The 23,764-nt window shown below is 39.2% G+C and overlaps 2 protein-coding genes across 2 annotated transcripts; one reads left to right on the top strand and one right to left on the bottom strand.

Annotated features, from left to right (window-relative positions):
* Window positions 1-186: 186 nt before the first annotated feature.
* On the bottom strand, window positions 187-16,690 carry LOC107206819 (disintegrin and metalloproteinase domain-containing protein 9-like). Its single transcript, XM_015633110.2, has 23 exons — window positions 15,281-16,690; window positions 14,678-14,794; window positions 12,961-13,058; window positions 12,013-12,089; window positions 11,245-11,323; window positions 10,481-10,557; window positions 9,482-9,689; window positions 8,992-9,057; window positions 8,840-8,911; window positions 8,329-8,501; window positions 7,787-7,871; window positions 6,801-6,922; window positions 5,738-5,909; window positions 4,549-4,638; window positions 4,121-4,316; window positions 3,902-4,007; window positions 3,545-3,719; window positions 3,035-3,115; window positions 2,263-2,368; window positions 1,510-1,642; window positions 1,034-1,097; window positions 640-692; window positions 187-345 (listed from the first exon to the last, which is right to left on the bottom strand). The coding sequence occupies exons 2-23, from the start codon at window positions 14,745-14,747 to the stop codon at window positions 267-269; spliced, it is 2,382 nt and encodes a 793-aa protein (XP_015488596.1). The 5' UTR covers window positions 14,748-14,794; window positions 15,281-16,690; the 3' UTR covers window positions 187-266.
* Window positions 16,691-17,018: 328 nt separating this feature from the next.
* C6H10orf88 (chromosome 6 C10orf88 homolog) lies at window positions 17,019-22,888 on the top strand. Its single transcript, XM_015633873.3, has 5 exons — window positions 17,019-17,206; window positions 18,236-18,308; window positions 18,863-19,069; window positions 19,721-20,190; window positions 21,127-22,888. Exons 1-5 carry the CDS (start codon window positions 17,103-17,105, stop codon window positions 21,353-21,355), a joined length of 1,083 nt encoding a protein of 360 aa, XP_015489359.1. The 5' UTR covers window positions 17,019-17,102; the 3' UTR covers window positions 21,356-22,888.
* Window positions 22,889-23,764: the final 876 nt, after the last annotated feature.

Here is a 23,764-nt window from a genome sequence, read left to right as displayed (position 1 = left end):
GTTCAATCCTGTGCAAGTTTAACTTCAGGTTCTGATTTATAAAACAAAAAACGAGGTAGAGGAGGCACAAACACAGCCAGCAGCAAGGAGAAAAACATTGGGGTATCACCAAATCTGTGTTCAGCGCCTCTTGGCACCCAGTCCTTCCAGGAGCTTTCCAAAGGTATTTTGGCTGCACAAGGACAGCACTGGAGCATTGAAATCCTTTAATTTGTTTTTCAGGCCAGTCACTTGTGAGAATTGATTGAGGGTTCTCAAGAAACATTTCAGACAACTGGTCTAGGTGGGACTGGGGGTCGTTGAGGTCCTGAGGAAGCTGCAGGAAGCTGGGTTTGGACTGGCTGCCTGAAGGGTGGAGAACACATTATGTTTAATCTTTCATGGCTTGAGACACCTGACATTCCTAAACTGGTTCTTTACCATTTTTAAACAGTTCCCAGCATTTACACCTAATTTCCTCTCCCTTGCATCATTTACCTGTGTTTATGCCAACATTTTTCCTTCAAGCTTTTAATCTATTACAGCTCATGATGCTGCATGAAAAATCCCCTTAAGCAGGACACAAGACATCAATAGCTTCACTTACAGCAACATAAACATGGGAAAGATGAAGTGAAGAAGGTTTTAAGTACTACAAACCTTGTACCAGGAAAATGCAATATGGTAAAAATATTGCGACTCGATGCGGCAGGCTGGAAAAAACATTGCAGAAAATCAGGTTAGCAGAAAACACAAAGTGTAGATAATTATTCAGTATTAAGCTAGCATCATTTTAGAACTAGTTCTCATTTTCTGGGAATTTCTTCATATTCTCTTGCAACATTTTGTTTTTATATTTTTTATTCATTTTTATCAGAACTAGACCCACAGCCTGGCTAAGCAACATCTCCAGTGTTTGGCCTAAGAAATAATAGAGGTGGTTTCAATGTATCAAAAAGTCACAAAATCATGATGGACTGACTGTGCTGGAGGAAAAGCACTGTGCAGTTTGGATTACCCAACATGAAATAATCCAAGTCTGCATCCATTTTACCTGATTATTTCCCGTTTCATGACTTGCTCTGTTGCCTTGCTTTGCTTCCTGCCCACTGTTATTCCTGAAACAGAAAGCACATCATCAGGAAATCCTTCAGGGATGCAGCATTTTCCAAGGACAAAGCTACAGCTCAGAGGTCTGGATTCTGCTTTGAGTCCATCCTGCTCTGGACTTGAGAAGCAATTTCAATATGCTCTGCCCCTGCATCCATAAAATATAATTATCAACAAAAATTAGGAAAGTGCAGTGGATTTGGGAGGAAATGCTTGAGAACAGACAACTGGAGTGTCTGGATTGCACTTCCAAGGAGCAGGGGATGGAGCTGTTAAACTCCCCAGCCCTGCTTTTAGCAGGGCAGTCTGATATTTTAGGAGGTGTGGAATTTTTTGTGTAGATAAAGCCTCCACGTGCCTCGCTGCACTGATGTGGAGCACACTCTCATGTTGGAATGGCACCTGTAAGAAGGGAAATACCTGTGCTGTCCTCTGCTTTTCCTGCAAAGTTTTCTCCTTATTGCATCACGTTTAAACACTGCTACTGCAGTGAGGATGGCTACAGGCAGCACAAGGAAGAAGAAAATCAGGAGCCCATCCCGGAGTGATGTATCTAGGGAAAAAGAATTGGAATAATGGAATTTAAAACATTAAAGATTTTTTTTTTGTTTTAAAAAATACAGCCTTCAAATTGTTGTAGAATCAAATTAATAACTTCACTGAAATTTATGACATTTTACAATCACAAAAGTAGGATTTGGCCTTATGGTATTACAAGTTCTCTCTGCCTTACTCACCCTATGTATATAAAACATTTTTCCTTTTCCATAATTTTTTTCAGTAATTCTAAAGCAGACAAACTCATTTTGTATTTGCTTACCACAACTGCTCTGCATGTTTGCTTCACCTTCCTAAACTTTTAATAAATACAAAACATGTTTTCCCTTTCCCAAAGTACAAATTTAGTAAAATTCAATAGAGTTCCACAGAAAGTAACACAGATTTTCCTCAGAAAGCTATGGGTTATGAACTTAGACAAATCTTAGTCAATCTCTTAGACATAAAGATTTTGTGTGTAAAGGCCAGCAAAAGCTACTTCAATATCAAATAATAATTTTTGTTCAAGTTAGTCTGTGATTCGTGTCTCATGCAATAGAAAAACAGTTAAAAGAAGCTGTTCTTAGTATTTTCTCATTCCCTGGGGCAGACTGAGGGCCAGTTTCAGGGTCCTACCTCTGTGAGCTGGACCACTGTCAACACTGCCACCGTAGCCAGACTGGTTACAGAATGGAGGGGCCCATCCTGGATTGCAGTGGCAATTCCCGTTGTTGTTACACACCTACAGCCCAAACAAGAGGGAGTCATGAGTCAGGCAGGAACAGTTCCCATTGTTGTCACACCCCTACAGCCCAAACACAGGGATTAGTCAGACAACACCTCCCTGAGAGTGGCCTCACAAACCTTTGGTATGGATTTGGGGTTCCAGGCATGGAATTGCATGTGGAAACAAGAAATACTGCATAGTAATGCATAGAAATACATGAAATATTAACTGGGAATAAGCTTTGCCCCTCCATAAAACCCCAAAGCACTGAGGGATTCTGGTGCTCCCTGGTAATTCTCTCTATGTTAACATTTGTGTTATTTGCCTGCAATAAATCCCAGTCCAGAAACCTTCTTAGTTTTACAGCCTTTGGACTCTGTTTTGATTTTTCAGAGAGAGACATACATAAATCAGGAACTACCAGACTGTCATCCTCAAAGGAATATTTTCCTTTTACAATTCACCAGCTCAGTAATATTAAAAAAATTCCTTTGGGAAATTCAGACAAAATACCTCTCAGTGTTAGTGCTAAGGGGTTTGCAGTGTTCTGGTAACAGGTAAAATAAGTGGATTTAACTTTTAATACATATCAGGAAAAAGCAAAGCCACCTGCTTGGTTACTGCTTAAATCCAGGGAATTTGCACTGTCTAGAAACAGAGCACAAAGCACCATCTACTCACCCCATTATTATTACACTTCTGCTTTACATCACAGCTGTAGCCCAGATATCTTGCATCAACACATTCAAAACCTACACAGGCCTGGAAAAAGTGATTAGTGTCTTGAAAACACAAAACTTTAAAAAATCCCATCCTTTTATAAATATAAGTGTAAATACATTAAGTGTAAATATAATATAAGTGTATATGTTTACAAGTCTGCAGCTTTCACTTATATGTTAAGAAAAAGGACTGATAAAACATTCAGAATGCCAGAATTTTATAACTTTATTTGTCTCAGGTTTGCTTAACTCTGTGGATGCACTTTGATGGAGTAATTTGGATGACTGAAAATGTAGCACCCCAGCTTTTGAAGAGCTAATTAGTTGTTTGTGTGTATTGAAAAATAATTTAAATCCAAAGATTTTTATTGTGTTATGGAATATAAACAAAAGAGCCAGGTAATGTTTTTGGAAGTTCAGAACTTTCCACCTGGAATATATTCTGCCATGCTGCTGTGATTCCTCTTACCTTGTTCTCTCCACAGGCTGTCCCATCATGAACTTGAGCAGGATCAGGGATATCTGATCCTAAGTCAAAGTCAGAGGACCAACATAAAACCCCGGATGCATTATTGACAACACTCCAGGCTGGAAGGTTTTGAAGGCTGACAGATGTGCACTGGAGCTTCCCACACAGACTGTGCCTGTATGGAATGAAGGACACTCAGAGACAAGGTGAACAGCATCAGTGCAAATCCATTCCAGCTTTTTAGTTTGCATTTTAAAAAAATATTCTTTTAAATCTCTCACTTTAAGGCTTTGTAACAAATATATATTTTTTTACATTGAAGATTTTAGGGTTAGCTTTGATTTGGTGGTGACTTACTGGACAGGGCATTTCTTGTACACTCCACCTTTCATTCCACAGTTTCCAAACCTATCTCCTTTAATATTTGCTTTTTCAAAGCATATATCAGGTGCTTTTCGTGCCCCTGTACAAAAAAAAAATAAATAAATACTGAATCTCAGTAAGGTGACTGAAAAATACCAGGAATTAAAATTGGAAATGTGTATCAGGAGCCTACAAATTAAATGTTAACCATACCTTTCCCATAGATAGATTCACACTGTGAATCAAAGCTCTGGCACACCCCATAGTAGCAATAAGCCTTGCTGTTGCTGCATGGGTGACCATTCATGATGTAAACATCATCTGGGCAGTAGGCAGTGCTTCCATTGCAGTACTCAGGGAGATCACAGACATCTTGTTTTGCTCTGCACTCTGCTCCTGCCACTCTGAACTAGCACCAGAGAGGGAGAACGCTTTTAATATTGCAACAGAGGAAGGGCAAGAGGGAAACAAAGACAGCTGGGAACGTTTAGTGATTTTAAGGAAGACAAATTCTCTTCTTACATACTCTTTTACTGGTGAATGTCATTGGAAAATATGTCAAGAGGAGCAGGATGGCTCTTCTCAAACATTAAAAAATCTCAGTGAATAGTAGCAATTTAGTTTAATAAAGCACTGCCTACCTTGCAGTTTTTGCAGCACAGTCCTTGGGCACATTGTGAGCCAGGTGTGAGTTTGCAGGTTGCAGCATCACAGCAGGGGTTGGAACATTCCTGAGAACATTGAAAGGGGACACCTTTATTTTATTTATTTCTATATAAAAATTATATATATATATATATATATATAAAAATATAAATAATAATAATATAAATATATATAAATATATCAATATATATAAATATATCAATATATAAATATATATATATATTATTGTGGTAGTTTGGCACCACACAACCTCCACAATGATATATATTTTATATATTTATATATATTATATTAATTATAATATATAATAATATAATATATAACAATTATTATTCAATAGTATATATAATATATAATATATAATATATTGATTATATTACAATATATATTTTATATGTTATTATTTAATCTTTATAACTATTTATTTATTTTTATTTATTCCTAGCCAGGAAAGTCCTCATCAGTCCACATGGATGAACAAGCCAAACTTTAAATAATTATATGTGTCAGATTCTCACACTCTCCTGCTGTAAAAAGAACCAGCAGACCCTGTTGCTGTGTTTTATTTGTACAAGTCAGCAGAAAACACCTGTTTTGATGTGTTGTGGCACAGGGATGCCAACAGAACCAGGATTTGCTGGCAGCATTTTGATTTGCTGATGCTTTTTTTGAGACACTTTTACCTTCTGAAGAATGAGAATTACCTTCTGTCCATCCTGTTATTGGAGGGACATTTTGACAGTGCAAATGTGACTCTTAAAAGTCATTTTGTATAGGCAAAGTTGAAGGGTTACAGTTAAAAAACCTGTACAGTCTCTGTCATGGAACAGAAATATCCACAATGCTAAAACCAGCACAAAACCCAGTGGTGTTCCTACACATCTGCTCTGAATTTCACTTCTTTCTCAGCAGTGCCTCACTGTTCTGTGAAGTCCAATAGCCCTTAACTGAGTCCACATCAAAATCAAAGCATGATTTTAAACTTCTACTATAATTTATTTTGATAATTCTTGCAAAAATGCAAAATTACGAGGAAAAATCTTCAGATAATAATGTAATTAGCCCATTATATCATTAGAATAATGATAAAATCTAATATTGATATAATATAATAATGATATAATATAATATTCAACAAGTATCCAGCTCAGTTTCATGCATTACCTGTGGTTTGCCACAGTCACATTCTTCATTGTTATCGACCACATTATTACCACAGACAGGTTCTTTGTACACATTACTCGTTTTGGGAGGATTTCTAAGGCAGTTTCCTCCTCCATTTAGAATAAAGGCCTCAAAATCATCAGCGCTACAGGTGCTGAAATTCCTGGATCCACTGGAAAAGATAATATTTTATTATTATAAATATTTTGCTTAGAGGAGAACATACAACTTCATCTCTTAAAATATTGTTGTTCCATAATAAATATTGTATTTCATAATGCTAGGAGAGCATGAAACAGTTAATTTTTATTTTACTTTGCATTAAAGTGAAGTACTAGAAGTTTAAAATACTATAGTAGTAATATATTATTAATTAAATAATTCCTATTATAATAGGAATGCTTTTAGAAGCCACAGACCATCAGATTATCTATTCTGGTGTCCTGTATGAAATGGACATTAGAAATTTTATACTGAGTCCCAAAATGTTTGATTAAAAAATATTCTCAGGAAAACATTCATCTTAACTTGGAGTTCCTATGAAATGAGGAATGCACCATCCTAGATTAGTTTTGTCCACTATTCAGTTACCCTGATTTATTAAAACAGCTGGGGATAAATAAAATATTATGATCTTTTTCTCTTAAGTGGAAGGAAAAGAACAAATGAACTGAAGGAAATATAAACCAATAAGTTGGGGGTTTTTTTTTAATTATCTGTTAAACAATTTGTTGCATATTTGCACAAATCCAAATGTAAAGCATTCTCAAGAGGGTGAAAAAAACTCAGCAACACACTATTATTAAAAAAAATAATTAAGTCCAAATAGGACTTATTAGGGATGTTACAAATAGAGAAAGATTGAGTCAGAAAGAAGATAAAATTTCATATAAATTAAAATTATGTCAAATCCTAAGTCAGTGAATCCACCTCTGTGATTACATTTTTCAAACAACTCCCCATCCACTAAAGTTCTTCTAGATTCACAGGAGTTTCACAGCTTGCAAGGCATAGTGACTGCAAACAAAAGAAATTATTAAGGTAAATTAACTGGAAATCGTACTTATCTGTGCTGTGCATGATATAGGATGCAGGACACCTTTTATCATCATGTTTCATCCCGAGATTGTGCCCCAGTTCATGTGCAACTACTGTGGCGTGACGTAACATTTTGTTATGATTCAGCTAATAAAGAGAATCAAGTTCAAAAAAGTGAAAGTAATGAAAATACTGATTAACTCTCACCACAAAGCTCTCAGGACTGGGAAGGCAGAATACCAAATTGTATTGTAAGGTGAAAGCAGCAAGGACTGACAATTTGTCACTTTATTTTCAGGTAGGGCCAGATTCTGCCACTCCTTCCCTGTGGATCATATTCTGGATAATAAATTGGCAGCTGCTCTGGATCACCCCTGCAGGTTTTATTCTGTGTGATTCTATTCTAGTCTAACACCATTAGACACTGATTTCAAAGAAGTCTTCAACAACAAATGTACTGTGAAAGAACAGAATCTCCTTCTGAGATTGTCCACAATGTTGTGGCATCCATACTTTAAGGACAGGAACCTCTGGAGTTACTGGTTCTGCCCCAAAGGTGGAGAAAAAGATAGTTTTGTACCAATTATTTAGAATTTTTTTGCCTGTTTACAGCCCTATTGTGTGGAATTCTAGACTCGAGACTACAGTGCATTATGTTCACTTTCTATTTATTTAAAGAGTAAAAAAACCAACCATTATTTTGTAGCTGCATTCCCATCCCAAAACCTCTGTGGTTATGAACTTTAATGGTATAAGGATTAGATTATGCAATACTGAGTTTGATGAATCAGAAAAAATGACCAAAAGAATTTGCTGAAGATTAAATGAGCCAAGTGGGCTGGAACTTGACAAAGAAATTGGGAAGTACTTAAAAAAGAAAAGGTGTAAAATATACCCAAGTCCTTACAAAAGAAACCCCATGAATGAAATCAGCCAACTCCAAGACCAGGGTGATTTGACCAAGTAGGTGAAGGACCAATTTCTTCCACACCCAAATTTTGATGTACTTACAGTGCTGATTGACCCTCCCTGGACATGTGAGCACACAGTACCCACAAAAGCCATTCCAATGGATCCACTGAAAGAGTTTCTCCCTCTGCAACAAAAACAGTTTGGAGGTGGTGTTAAAGATGGGTTGAAAGTTCATGATTTCTACTAAAAGACACTGACAAGTTGGAAAGAAATATTGCAAGGCAAAATTTGGTCTTCCTGAAGTCAAGAAGGAATTTATCACCACAGCAGGGTTTCATTCTAATTAATAATGAATATCTGAATAAGAGCTTGAAAATAATGATCAATCACCTAAATCTGCTGTGTCAGTGCACTCAATTACAGAATGGCTAAGGTGGGAAGGGACCTCTGGAGGTCACCCTGTCCCTGGAGTTGATGAACTCTTAAGAATCCATTACAGTTTCTTGTCATTTTTCCAGGTTAAACCATTTTGGAAGTGCAGAGAATTTTACTCTAGGTATATTTTAATTAATATACAAGCCCCAACTCATATACATTAACACTGGCAGCATGGGTGGTTTTCCCACCTAATGCAAACTTACATTATGAGGTGACCAACGTCATTTCTTGAGCGCTTCAGAAGATCTTTCTGTCTCCAAGAAACAAATCTACTCAGCACATCTCCAGCTGAACCATCCATTACAGATATGTGGTTGGCATCTGTCCAAATCTCTAATCCAACCAAAACAATCTGGATGTTTAATGCTCTATACATCTGAAAAAAAAAATATAATTAATGTCCCTCAACTGTTCTGATGGAATTCTGAAAGATGACTTCATTACTGTTGAGTAAACAATAAGCTGAACATAGTGATCAAGTCATAATTGAAGTTTCTTAGAAACTCAATACATGATATTTGTAATTATAAATGAAACATAAAATATTTATATATTGTAAACTGAAGAAAAAATATTTAGAATATAAAATTAAGTATAACTGAAAACAATCTATTTTATGAAAGTACCTAAGCATATATTTTGGAAAGAAAGCTGCTCTTCTGAACACTATGATAAAATAGAAACTAGTGAATCCAGGCGATTTATCTGACCTACCCCATCAACATAATTAATCAGCTCCACTGTTTCCTTTTGCACTGCAGCAGGATCAGAATTCTTCATCAAAAACTGTAAAATACCATAACAATGTCAGAGGAGAAAAATTAGCAAAACAATAAAATGTATTTAGTATTGGATGATATAATTACCCTGTTGTGATCCACAACCACAAATAATTCTACATAACTTTTCTGGGGCAGGACAGCTCGCTTCTCCTGCAAATGAGAAAGCACAGGAAGTTAAGATAATGAGTTTGCAATGTTGCATTTTGTAATGTGGCCTCAATTTGTGTTAGATTACCACAGAAACCTCTCTGTGCCAGTGATTCACACCAGGTCAGACACTGGGATGCACGAGCTGAAAGGCAGCTTGTGCATTTCATGTCCTACCCATGGCTGTCCTAGGCAACCTCTGCTCTTCCACGACAGGGCTGCTTCAAGCTACATGAGATCCCCATTGTGCTGATCTTCTGTTCCAGGATTTCCTCAGCAGGGCTCCCACCAGCTCGGTGTCCAGAAAATGAAGGCCACAAGGAAATGTCCTGCCAGGTCAATCCCAGCTGCAGTGATGCTGTGCCAGGGCAGGAGCCCTGCAGATGCCTTGGACTGCAGCTCAAGGGAGAAACAGAAATGTATTTACCCTGAGGAGCCTGTCCCTGCTGGAGGTGCTGTTTGATGAAAATGTGTATTTCACAGACTGCTTCTCATGCTCCAGGCTGCCATTCAGCACCCCACAGTGGAAGGGGATACCCTGCACATCTTCCAGTTCATAAAGCACGTGTTCAAATGTGCTGGAGGTGTTGAGGGGCTCCATTCCGTACCATCTGCCTCCAATGTAGAGAATTCCCCTAACAATCATAGTAGAATGAAACATTATTTCATCATTTTTCCCTCGTGGTCATGACTAGATGAATGAATAACAGCTGGATGCTTAGATACTATGTTGAAATAAATTATTATTTTAAATTATATTAATACGGGGGTAAGTTCAAGTGCCCAATAAAAGACAAACCAGAATTTATTTAAAATACTCAACAAGTGTGGATTTATTGAATTTACACAAGAATGTAAAAACAGAAAATGAAGCCAAATTGTTAGTAAATGAGTCAGGATTGTGGGTACAGAGCTGATGCAAAGGATCAGCCCTTATCTGTATTCATTTAAAGGACTGCCAGGATATGTCCTGATTTACTGTTAGTGACATCTCTCTGTGAAACTTCACCTGAAAGGTACATGGATGAATTTTATCCCATTTGTGATTTTATTGTATTTGAAACACAAAATATCAGTTCCAATTTGAACAAAATTCTTTTCATGGAAATGGTTTGTCTTTTGAAATGTGTCCATTCATAAGACAAAGTTGTTTGCAGGAGTGTTTTAAGTTCAACAAAAGCTTCATCAAGGTAAGATTTTTTTCTACAAAAGTGTCTCTGGTCACAACATTCACATCAAGTACAAGAAGCCCAGGTTCTGCCTGTATTTATTAGTTTCTCTCATATTTTTCTCATATTTTTTCTTTCTGTGAAAGAATTTTGGAAAGGGGGAAATAAGCAGGATTTGAGGGAAACTATAAAACCTATAATGAGTTTCAGCTTCATCAAAAGGTGAAATATGAAAAAAAAATAGGAAGAGGAAATACCTAAGGCCATCACATGTGCTAAGAGCAAGTGTGGAGTCAGCAATTCCTTCAACAGTGCCATGATAATAACAGTATGTCTGAAATGCAACAAACCCACATGATTAGTGACACAACAAGGTGGTTGCCTTCAACTGCAAACTTATTTTCTAACTAACCATATTATTTGCATGACATCAAGGCTTGCTGTTAGAAATTTACAGAGATCCCTGCTTGGAAAGTAATCCTGATCTTCTTGGAGGAGAATATCCCTTGACATGAGTACAGCCAGCTTTTTAGTTTAACCCATCACCATCTTTTATAAAAGTATTTTAATCTACATTGCTCATCCTGTTCTTAGAGTCCACTCAAAGGCTGCTCTGAGATATTTCAATTAGGTCTCACTGAGCTCACGTGCAGTTTAGAGCTGAAATTAAATTTAGAAGTATTTCTAATGCTTGTTTGATACCAGATTTAAAACTATAGAGCTTTGATGCTACCATTGCACCTTAAATTGCATATTATGCAAAGGTGGCTCAAATTCAAGCTTGGCATAATCTCCTGGCAAATCCTTTCCCACCTTGGGGAACAGGGGAGCTGCATCTCACAAACAGCCCAGTCCCTCATGCACCTCATGTTTAGATCACTGGTAACTGTTAAATAGAAATGCTCCACTGAGAAAACTCACAAAAATCTTATTCCCAGCAAATATATTTTTTTCTTGGCTTCTCTGGTTTTTCAGAGAAAATTCTGACACAAAGGCTAAGTTTATTTATTATGCACAATACCTCATTTTTGGATGGTGTTGCCTGCAGTTTCCCATTTTCCCCATATGTGTACAGCTTAAAGTCATCACTGAGAAGTTTTCTGGAAACAAAAATAAACTACAGCTCTTTTAATGGTCCAGAAATAAGAAACAAGTCAAGAGTCCTGGTAAGTGCTACATTCTGTTAGCAGCACACTCAATGCTAAATTATTATTAAAATCCTAGCACATGAAACAAAATACTTTAAAATGAGATGGAAAATATTTGGAAAATATTTTGGAAAATATTTTTAACTTATTTGGAAAATAAGTTATTTTGAAACTAATTGTTATTTGTTTTAACTAAAATATCCATAGAGAGGAATCTAAGCAGACTCAGTTGCATAAAGACCTGGCCTATTACTGGCTCAGGAATGAGGAACAAGAGAAACAGAAAAATTTCTTCAAATTCAACACAGCTAAAACTCCTCTGCCCTGCTAATAAAAAACTAATGTTGAACTGAATTCTAATTTTCCATAAGGATTTTCTGAAATGTTCTATCTTACACTGCTAATAAAAAAAAAATCAAAATAAATTTCTTCACAGCTAGAAAAACTATTCCCTTCTATTTGCAAGGCATTACCATAACAGAGATGCTATATTTAACATTATTTAATAGAGTTGTTTTGTAGTTACTACAATCTGCCATTTAAATGGTTTCTTCTGAATTTTTTCAGTATACTGAAATGCTTGTCTGTATGCAACTAACCCCCTGAAACAAGACAACTCCTTAGAACACTCTATCACATACTTATTTTTCTTCAGCTTTAGGAGGTATGTTCCATTTCTGGTTTTAACTGAGTAAGAAAGATTGTCATCAGAATGCTCCTGAAAACAGAACAAAAGATGTCACTTAATTAGGTGATTTTTCTATTTGGTTTTGTTAATTCCATGTTTTGCTTAACAAGAGAGGCCCAGCTACTGTGTATGTTTAAAGTAAAAAACCACAGATTCCTAACCCTCTTCCTTTCATATTTCAAACTCTCAGCAGCAAACTGAACATGCTTTCCTAGGTAAAGTTTAAATTCAATGAATCTATATTTTCATTTAAACAGGAGGGCACAGCCCATGAGTGCACTCTTTGCTAAGTACCACATCATATTTGTGACACTCCTTGTGTAAATTAGATAAATGACTCCCAGTCTTTTATCCCCTAATTGGTTTGCACAAAGATGACTAATGCTGTTTCATTAACAATTACTTCAGTAAATTAACTCTTTATCTGGCACAAAGGTAAGTTACCTCAGAACTGAAGAATTAAGGCTCAGCTTTCTCTTTTACCTGATCTTTTAACCTGTGCCACTCTGGGGGACCATTTTTATCCTTTGGGTGCTACATGGCTGAAATCCTCTGGTTATTATCCAAAGACCAGAACACAGACAGCATGGATGTTAGCTCAAGCTCAACATCTAATCCAACTCAGAAGAAATTAAAGTATTATTCAAGTTCCTTCTCACTTCTGTCTTACAAGGTCATTAACAGGATTTGAAGTTTGGAAGGCACTCAGAGTACAATCACAGAGTTTGTGGGAAAAAAATTACTTAAAACTAGTTGAAAGCACTAAGAATCAGAAGAGAGAGTGTGAGGCACATTTCATTACTAAAATCTATATATACCATCCACTGCAGGTGTGTGTAAAGTAGGATAGTGTTTTGAAAAATAGCAGCAATCAGAAGAAAAGAAAATCAGAATAACAAACCTCATGAGAAAATGGGGGATGTTTCTCTCTGCCTGTCAGACTTCGAGGAATGATTATTTCTAATGTAGAAAGTCTGGACTTGTGTTCAGAGGATACAGCTGAAAATAAAGTTTGAAATTGGTAAAGAATCAGAAAAGATAGGGCATTATGTTGGCACCTCCACAGTGGTGATAGACAAAAGCCTTCTCTGATCCAGCCAGAAACGGAGAAATACTTCAGGAATGATCAAACAGACTTTAAAACAAGTTACTTCACATTAAAGCTGGGGTCTCTTCTGGAGCACACAAATTAAAACTACCAAAGCATTGAAATAAAATCTTAATTCTTTCATATTCTGGATTATTAACTTTGTTACTTTGTCACTTTTTCTTCCATGACTGACACTTTTAACCCGATGTACCACAGAAAACTGGTGAAACTTCTCCTTTCCCCATTGTCCTGAATAAGGAATACTTTTAGTTCTCCTCTGGATGCAATTTGTCCTCCTCCTATGTGGAAGAAAATGTGGCTCACCAGGCTGCCTCCTGCCATTGCCTAATCTTGCATTTTGTTTGTTCTAGCAACAGTCAGATCTTTGCAAAAGGTTTGTAGCCTTTTACATGATATCAGAATTATCTCCAGAACAACATGCTAATGCAGGAAGCTAAAGATAAGAAGCCTGCCAAGTATCTGGTTTCAGGTAAATGGTTTTAGAAAAAAACAATCTCCAGTCTCCAATTTTTAAAAAATTGTGTGAAGTTGAATTAATCTACCTTTTTCTTGTCTGCTCATCAACTGCTTTGATCAACAAAGACACAACCATTGCTTTTAAACAGAATCAACAATAACATGAGTTTTAACAATGGAAGTGGTTCCTTCCTTATTAAATTGTTCTTTTATAAAGAAACAAAGAGATTTCTTCACATTTGTAGTAGCACAAAGTCACCCTCAGCCTCCCACATTCCTGAGAAATTAATTTATAATTGCAAAAAAGTCACACAACCAGCCATTCAAAGTGAGGAGGGTTCTCCAGTGTAATGATGATCTCTACCTGTTAGATAGCATCAGGATTTTTAAAAGCTAGGTGCAGGTAGGATATGTTTAACAGTACAGGCTGCAATTGCAATCAAAATATGGAAGCTGATATTAGCAAACCAGTCTGAAAAGAGAATGAGCGCTTGATATTGTGATTTTGCTCTTAATCTTCAATAATTTTATCTAAATCACAAAATCCATTCTCTTCCATGAGTCAAGTGTATGTTGAACTAACCATGGAGATGCTCTTTTAACAATTCAAACTTTGACACCTGAAAGCAGGAAACCATGCATGTCATAAAAATACCATTTTCTAAGAAACATTTCAGGTGTTAAATCTAAAATGTGAAGCAAAATCATAAATTGAGATGAGTTAATGAAAAATTACAATGAAATCGTAGGAATTTCCCTCACATTAATGAAGAAGAAATGTTTTTCTACATTCTCTACTATTGATGAGAGTGACAGCAACTGCAGTTGTCACAACCAGTGTCCTGCACAGAAAATGATGTATTTATATACCTACAACATCCAGGTGGGAAAAAAACCCACAAAGAACTCAACTATGAAAAGTTTCAAGCTGTAATCTTTCCCAAGAGTCTCTCAATGAGCAGGGCTGCACAGGGAGAGCTGTGCATCATTACAATCAAGGTCCAAGCAGACTTGGAGAAACTTTCTAAATATGTCAAAAAAGAAAGCTTACCTTTTATCCAGAAAGGGTTTCCAGTAAATATTAGTCCAAAAGTGAAGAAAAATAGGCTGTGCATTAACATGACTTCCCAGAGAAACTACTCCAGCATCCGAGCTGGCTCTGGCTGCTCTGCAGGGAACCAGAAGAACGAGAACCGTCTGCTCTAAAGGTAAACAACAGAAAAAGCTCTCCAATACTGCATCTCTGCTGAGGAAATGGGAAGTAAAATTTAATCCACTAGGCTTGCGAGAAAACTGGTCAGACAGCCTAATGCAAATAAAAAGCAGCACATTCTTAAATGCTGATTGGAGAAAGAGCGTGTCCCGTGTCGGGGTCAAACTGGTTTGTTCTAAAGAACTTTCATCTCACGGTGAGATCATGTGAGATTAGAAATATAAAATATTGCTACTGAAAAATACAGTGTTTAGGATGTTTATCCTGGATACTGCCAGCTTAATAAAAAACTAGCGTGAATCAATTAATTCTTAGAAATTTCAGCTTCTTGTCTTCCATTTTTTCATCTTTATTTTAAAATATAATGCATATGAACACATGAAAATCCCCAAAACAGCGGTTCTACCCAGTCCCTTCTATGTTAAACACAATTATCCTCACCAAAAGTCCATAATTTTGTGCAGATCATTGTTCTTCCAGGATGAGAGTAATCTTCCACACAACCACGTTGTCACCAAAAGCAGAAAATAAACGCTGCTAAAACTGGATGAGTTTGCAATGCATTTCAGAAGTATCAAGCGTATTTAGAAACACAAAAATGAGACTGAAACAACACACTCAAACATTTACATTAATTAATTTTAATTAATTCCTTGAATAAAGGAGTGAAAATTCAGTTTTCCTTTGCTGGTAAGTCCAATAAAACAATGCCTTAAGTGACAGAAAGCAGAATGCTGGCTGTATTTGCAGTATTATTTGTCAAAGCCCGTTCAGGTCCATTTCCCGAGAGTCACAGACGGAAAACACCCTAAACATTCCTGCACTGAGCACTGGGTGGAAGCAGAACTTGATACCCTCATTCCCGGGTGTGTGTCTGCCACAGCCTCAGGAGCAGCATTCCCCAACTCCTGAAGGTGAGATCTACTGAAAATTAAATGAACCCCATCTTTTATTTATGGCCTCTTTTATTCATAGCCTCTCTCCTGTGCCATGCACTATCAGGACACAACTCGGGAGAACCCCGCTGCTCCAGGTTTTGACATTAATAGCAAGTTTCACAGAATCCAAGAATCATTTCAGTTGGAAAAGCCCTTTGAGATGTTGAGTCCGACAGGGGAGCCTGTTCAGTGCTGGATCCCCACACTGTGGGGGAAGAACCTTCTCCTAAGCTCTACCCTAGACCCTGGCACAGCTTCTGGGCCAGTCTCTTCTCCCAAGCAAGCAGTGACAGGACAGGAGGGCATCCTCCTAAGCTGCACCACACGTTTAGGGTGAATATTACGAGGAATTTCTTATCGGGAGTGATTAAACATTGGAATGGGCTGCCCAGGGAGGTGGGCGAGTCAGAGGTGTTTAAGGAACGACTGGACGTAGCGCTCGGTGCCAAGGTACGGTTTGCACGGCGCTGTTGGGTCATGTACTGGACCACTATTGTAATCTCAGAGGTGTTTTCCACACTTAACTCCGGGTCTCTGCGCCCTCCGCCACCTCCGGCTCTGGGTGTCTGTCCCCTGGCTCTGGGAGTCGCTCCCCGGGCTCCGCGTATCTCTCCCCGGGCTCTGGGAGTCGCTCCCCGGGCTCCGGGTATCTCTCCCCAGGCTCTGGATACCACTCTCCCGGCTCCGGGTATCTCTCCCCGGGCTCTGGAAACCACTCCCCCGGCTCTGAGTATCTCTGTCCGGGCTCTGGGTGTCCCTCCCCGGGCTCTGGGAGTCGCTCCCCGGGCTCTGGGAGTCGCTCCCCGGGCTCTGGGAGTCGCTCCCCGGGCTCTGGGTGCCGCTCCCCGGGCTCCGCGTATCTCTCCCCGGGCTCTGGGAGCCACTCCCCCGGCTCTGGGTATCTCTCCCCGGGCTCTGGACGCCTCTGCCGCCCCCGGCTCTCCCTCGGGCGGTTCCCGCCGCTGCCCAGGGCGCAGGCGCGGGGCCCTCGCGCAGGCGCGTTCCGGCCGTGGCGGCCGCTGAGGGTCGGGCGGTGCCGCTCCCCCGGCGAGCCGCGCTGTGTGTCGGCGCGGTGCTCCTGGCCCTGCGCGCCGCCGGGCGGCCTGGCCCGGGCGCTGTGCCTGCGGCGGGGTGCGGGGGACGGCGAGCCCGGGTGAGGGCGGCGGGCGGCGAGAGGGAACGCCGGGCTGGGCCGGGCGGGAGCGGGGCTGGAAGGACAACGCGTGTCGCTTCCCCCCCGCAGCAGCGAGGCCGTGGTGGCGGAGCGGCGGGCGGGCGGCGAGGAGCCCTGCGAGCTGCGGCTGCAGTGCCGGCCCGGCGCCGAGATGGTGTCCGTGGGGATCGTGAGCCAGGCCCGGAATATGGAGGTGTACGTGGGCGAGGAGTACTGCGGCACCGGCCGGGGACAGAGCCGTGGCACCCGCTCGGGGTGAGTGGTGGGCACGGGCGGGGCTGGGTCCCGCACACGCTCGGGCAGCCTTGTGCTCCGTGTGTGCTCTGAGGTGCTCCTGTGGTTAGAGACCTGAGGTCTGTAACAAGGCTGAGGGAATTGAGGTTGTTCAGCCTGGTGTAGAGGAGGCTCCTGGGGAGAGCCTGGAGCCATTTCCATTGCCTAAAAGGGTTTCGAGAGAGCTGGAGAGGGACTTTGGACAAGGGCTGGGAGAGATAGGACTGGGGGGAACGGCTTCTCGCTGACAGAGGGCAGGGTTAGGTGGGATTAGGAAGAAATTCCTCCCTGTGAGGGTGGGAAGGCTCTGGCACAGGTTCCCAGAGAAACTGTGGCTGCCCTTGGATCCCTGGAAGTGTCCAAGGCCAAGTTGGACGGGGTTTGGAGCAGCCTGGGACAGTGGAAGGTGTCTCTGCCATGGCAGAGGATGGGTGACTTTTTAAGGTTCCTTCCAACCCAACGCATGCTTGGGTTCTATGAAAGATCTGATGTCTCTTTGATAAGTAGTCATCTCACACTTCAAAGCACAAGAGAGAAGATTTGAAAAAGATGGTTTTATTTTCACTTTCAATGCTTCCTTCCATGCTTTGCCGGGGGAAATAAAGCAATATTTCTGTTTTGTTTTGAAGTCATTACATGGCACATCTGCTGCTTAATTAGCTAAACAGAAACCAGTCGACTCAGAGCCTCAGGGAGGATGTGTGAATAATGTACTGAACCTCCAAAACTTCTCTAATGCATAGTGCATGCACACATATAAGTAATTTTTTACATAAATATTTGATAAGATTCATTACAAGTTGCATATAAGCATTAAAACTGCTCTTAGAAAATAAAATCTGCTAAAAACAAGAAACTGAAACTACTGTTGGAAGCCATAAATCTGCATTAGAAATGTGTTCCAGTCAGTCTTGTTTCTTATCTAAATATGTACCAGTATAGTGTATTTCTACAACAGAAAATAAGTTCTTTGTATATTTATGTCACAGCTTATTTATTTTATTTTTCTAGTGAAACTGATGAGGCTACTTTATACCACAAGTTCCTTAAGTTTGAATGCCCTGCAGCCTCCTGTAGAATTAAGGTAAGGAGTTGAACAGCATTGCTTTATTGTTCTTTTACCTTTTTAATCATTTAATCGACTAAATTGCATTGCTCTTAGTAAAACTATTGGTTTTATACACTTCATCTGTCCACATAATCATGTACAAATCTGTTGGCTGGTACTTTGTCTTGGCAGAGTGCTCCTTTTAAAATGGTATCTCAATTTTCTTTCCATGAAGACTTTATATAATATAGATAATTTAGTCTTACAGAAAAGAAACATAAACCAGATAAACTGCAGATCTGTGATTAGAACTGTCAGCTCTGGGGTTAAATAAACTTGTGAAAATCGTGTGGCCGCAACTCTTAAAGGCTTATAAAATCTTTATTTATCTTTGGGACACTCAGGTACTGTTCCAGTCAGAATTTTATGGGAAATAATAACAAGGAGAAATTGGCTTAATTTCCCTGGAAAAAGAGTTCAGCGTGGTTTTTCCCAAGACTCAGAGAACAATGCATTGTCCCCTATGTACAAAGAAAACACAAATTGTTTCTTTCCCTAACCAAAGTATTTTTTTTTCCTTCTTGCGATAGCTGCTCTCCTTTGGTGAGAAACACAGAGTACTCATCAGTAAAATAATTCTAGAAGTGAAAGCAGTGTCTGCAAAACTAGCAACTGATTTTCCTTCACTAGGATCAAGCATAGATCTAGACAGAGTGCAAAGTATAATGGAATCCATGGGATCTAAGTTGTCTCCAGGTGCTCAGCACCTCATGGACATGGTCCGGTGTCAGCAGAAAGTAAGTCACTTTTCCACAAACACAAACTGGCACTTTACCAGTTAAGAATGTTCTAAAAAGATGTTTGGGGTTTTTTAATCTGCATTTTCTGCCATTTTCATCCTGATTTACCTGTTGCCACTCGAATGAGTGGAGATTGTGTACTCCAGGATTATTATTATTATGATATGCATTGTTATAATTTTAAGCTTCATTGCCATCCTGTTCTCCTTTTGCCTGTTTTCACTGTCAGTGCTAGACAAGGATGGTGGGCATTTTCTCTAGAATGTTTGGGGTGTAGATAGATGGGCTGGTTTGTCTCTTTAATGGTCATTATAACCATGTCACCTTCAACTAAAAGGAACGTGCTCTCAGAGAAAATTTACTTTAGATCCTAATCCTGCAAGGTGGGCTGTATCAACAGACTCCTGAAACCATCTGATGTTAATCATTCAGTTTTGGAGACACAGCATGGTAAAAGTGAAGTCAGTAAAGTTCTTTTCTTACTTAGACACTGACAAGATAATTAACACTTCATACTTTAAAGGAATGTAGTTCAAAGCTACTTTTCGAATCTTTACTAGTAGAATGCTGGGTTATAAAGTATCCATGGTTACTGCTGTCTAATTTCCAGTCTGTTTGAATACTCAAATGGGTTTTTCTCCCCATCAGAACTGTTTCCCTCTTGGAGACAAACTGAGTTGGATCTTGGGGAGCAATTCCAACTTTGGGACTGACCGTGCAATAGATGGATTGCGCAGTGCATCTCTTCAGCCATCACTGAGTCCATCAGCCACTGAACCTTTGCCTGTTAAAAATCATTTAACAAGTGAAGCAGTGTATAAAGATCTAAAATTAACTCGTGATCTGAACTCAGAGGTACCTGAAAGAGGGAATACTTTGGATTCTGAAAGACTTCCTACCCAGCAAAATGCAGTTGACCTCAGGAATGATTTGAAAGTCGGGGGATCTTTGCAGGTGCAGCAACAAGCAGGTGAAACCCCAAAGGTGGCCAACCCACAGGTGCTTCTTCCTTTTCTTCAAAACTTGTGCACTCAAGTGAATCACCTTCGGCTCAAGGATGGAGAGAGGCACCTCGGGAAGAGTGCAGTGGCTAAAGAGGAAGGTGTTCAGAGTGCTGGGTGAGTTAAATCTGGTCAATCTCTCAGTAGTGTTGACTGCTGATTGACAAGTTTAAACAAAATCCATAATGTAAGCATTTTCTTCTCATTAGCAGCACTAGTGAGTCTTGGAGTATGTGGTTTTGAAGGCTGTGTGGTCATGAGCATTACAATTTTTCAGATGAGCTGCTTGAATGTAGGAATTTTTCAGAAGAAAGCACATCATTTGTTGTTATTAAACTGTTTCATTTAAAATAGATGTTTCCTCATACACATTTAGCTTGTCTTTCTCATCTACTGTATTTTCATTATGATAACTCCTAGCCCTAAATTCCTACATCATCCCTTTTTCACACAATGTGGTACAATCTTTCTGCTGTACTTGGTGTGTATCATCCCATTGATTTTCCTGTTCCTCCTCACTTGTTGGCATTTACAGTGCAGGTGTCACAGTTACACAGTTTGGTACCTCATGAACAATACTGGAACTCCTGAGATGTAGGAATCAGGATTTAATGGAGATTGAATATCTCAGCTCCAGTATTTTTAAAGAATGCAGATGTAAACCCAGAAAGTTGTGTAGTTTGGATAACTTTTGAATAATTTTTGGTGACAAGGACAGTCTGCCGTGCTGACAGAATATAAATGTGTATATTGTTGACTTGTGTGGATTTTGTTTTATGTAACTAAGCTCTCTAATGCATAATTGAGCCTTTGAAAAAACAAGGTTGAAAGAAGATGATTATATACAATAGCATGTTTATGAAAAAAAAATAGAGATTTAATGTGTGGCAGGGAGGGTATTTTTCTCGTGCTAAAAACCTAATGTCTTCCAAAGTTCATTGCCTAATCAATGAAATTTTACATTTAAAAGATGTTCAGGTGCCCAGATCTCTGTATTGCCTCTTGTCATGAAGAAATAGGTTATTCTTATTCTTATATTTGCTCTTCTTACAGAGTGGAACAACAGCCTATTTGCTCCTATTTGGAAAAGATCATTTCGAAAAACCTGGATCTGATGGAGAAGAAACTAATGGACTATATTGACTGCCAGATCCAGGCTCTTCAGACACACATAGACAATAAAATGTTTCTCTTGATGGACTTGGTTCAGAACTCAAAGCCAAACAAAATTTCCCAAGCACACTATGATTCTAATGAGGGGTTTTCTAATGGAGAGAGGTAGAGGGATTCAGAAGCAGGGTTTCAATGTGAACACTTTCAGAGTAATTACACTTTACAAAGATTAGTATTTATGCAGTTAAAGCTATAAAGAACCTCAGTGTTGTTAACTTGCATTTTGTTACTGTAATTGTATCCACTGTTGTACACACTTGCTAGTTTTATGAAAGATCTTAAGAACATGTGCTTTTTCCTAAATACGAGAGTTTTGTATGCCCTTTGTGGCTTATTTATTTAAAGAACATTGCTAGAAGCTGTATGAACAGTTCCCCAGTTCCAGTTTGAATAATGGAGTACTCTAAATAAACTGAGTTACTGCTTATCTTTTTACCTCCATGTAATCAGTTCACTTTTTTGGGTTGTATTAATTTCTGTTGTGAAATGTATTATCAGTATTACAGAATGTAGTTTGTTTGTGCTTTTGTTGAAGATATTTATTGTTCCAGCTCTGAGAGGAAAGTTGGATTGTCATTTCCTGATTTGGGCAGTTTAAGGAGCTGTGTTTAGAGAGCTGGGGAAACCTGAACTCAGCCTGGGTTCTTTGGAGGCTTTGTTGGCTGTACAGGCACCTGAATTAGGAACCCAGGCTCCTTAAGGGATACCTAAAACAAGCCTCTGATAACTTTTTCCTTCCTAAACTACCCAAGTGTGCAGGAACAAGTGAAATGAATGCTTATTCAGCACTCTTTGTCCAGGTTTCATTATCCTAAGAAGTGCAAGTAATTCACTGATGGTTCCTCTCAAGTGGATGTTGTTCTCAGACTGGATGTGCTGGGGTAGCTCCAGGAGACCAGAGGAGTTTTCCTTACTGCATCACACTTCCTTTAACCTCTTGGGGTCAGTTTTGCTGTCGTTTGGGGAGGTAGGAATGTGACTCCAAGTCCCTCTTCTGTGGAAGGCTGAGTTTCAAATTCCATTCTGTTTGGTGCTCTTGGATTCTGGGGTGCACCATTTAAATTGGAGGACTTTGTGGTAAACCCCTCAGTTGGGTGCACAAACATTTTTGGCAGAAGCTATTGTTGGGGAAGCAGGTGTTGACTCAATAGCAGCATAAGCATGTACGAGGCAGTGTCCTTATTTACTCTGCCTGATATTTTCTCCTCCAGGAAAACTCATGTTTTTTGAAGACTGTCAGATCCTGATGGTAGTAAACCCACAGAAGTAGATTTGGAAGAGAGGATAATCTGCTTTGAAAAGACTTCTTGCAGTTTTCCCTGATCTTAACTCCTACCAGTTTTGGTTTTTTTTAAAGACAAAAGGATCTTGTACTTCATACAGAGATTAAACCACTACTGCCAGAGTGTAGAAGTTGTATTGTTGCAGGTTTGGTGTTTTTTCAGTTTCCACTTCAGTGAGGAATTCTGTGAAGAGACAAAAATAAAGTGTTAAAAGTTTAGAATACTATGTGATTTAACTGGGAATTAAATAAACTTTTTTTCAGATATTTTCATTTGACATGACCCACACAGAGTGCAAATCCTGAATATGTAGTACTGAAGAGTTGTAAGAATTGGTAATAAAACAATCCTGCAGAACATCATGATGTTCAGTTCTTTGGTGTTGCTGCAGCCAGGTTTCTGCCAAGCAGTGCTGTCACCATGAGAGAGATTTGAGACATTTGATAAAGCAAAGCTGGGCAAAAAAAAAAAAAGCAACTTGGGGTTCTGGTGGTTTTCTATCTGCTCCTCAGTAAAATTCATTCTGTTTTATAATACCTTGTGTATTCTGTTTGCACTTGAATCCTTTTCTCATTACACGTATGTCCACTTCCACATGTATGGATGCAAAATCTTTCACTATTCAAATAAATGGGAACGTACCTAAAATGTTGCTAGAGTTTAGAAAGTTTAATAATTTTAAAGAATTATTCTAAGTACTATTATGAGCAAGATTAATTCTAAATATTTCCTAGATGTGATACCTGAAAGCAAGTGGCCCAGTTGCTTTTCTCAGGTGGAGCTTTGGGCTCCATAAAAGTGAGAGCAACAAGCACAGTGGGAGTAGCAATTCAAGCTTTTAAAAACAGCTTTTCCATATTTTGTAGTTTCTGTTTGCTCTCTGTACCTGACCACTGTAGATCAGACTGCAAATGGCACCAAAGCTGAGCTGTCTTACAAACACCTCTGCAGCTCTAATTTAAAGGCTTGGTTTCTGTTCCCAGGACTTTATAGAGACACCACTATAAATAAATAAAGACAGTTTATTCCTGTTCTGGCCAGTGCATGCAGTGGGAGGATTTAACCTGGCCTAGAGTGAGTCAGCTGTGTTTATTATCTGGAGTACCAACACTAAAACTGAGTGAAGCACATGCATACATATATTTATTTCTTATTTTTTCCCTCTTACCTGAGTGCTCAGCAGCCCTGAGATGTCTTTTCAGGCGGATGGGACCCACTCCAGTGTTGGTTTTCCA

Source organism: Parus major, chromosome 6, assembly GCF_001522545.3.
Source record: "Parus major isolate Abel chromosome 6, Parus_major1.1, whole genome shotgun sequence".
NCBI classification, from domain to species: Eukaryota; Metazoa; Chordata; class Aves; order Passeriformes; family Paridae; genus Parus; species Parus major.
The sequence above is the reverse complement of the archived record's forward strand: the minus strand, read 5'-3'. Positions and strand labels throughout refer to the sequence as shown.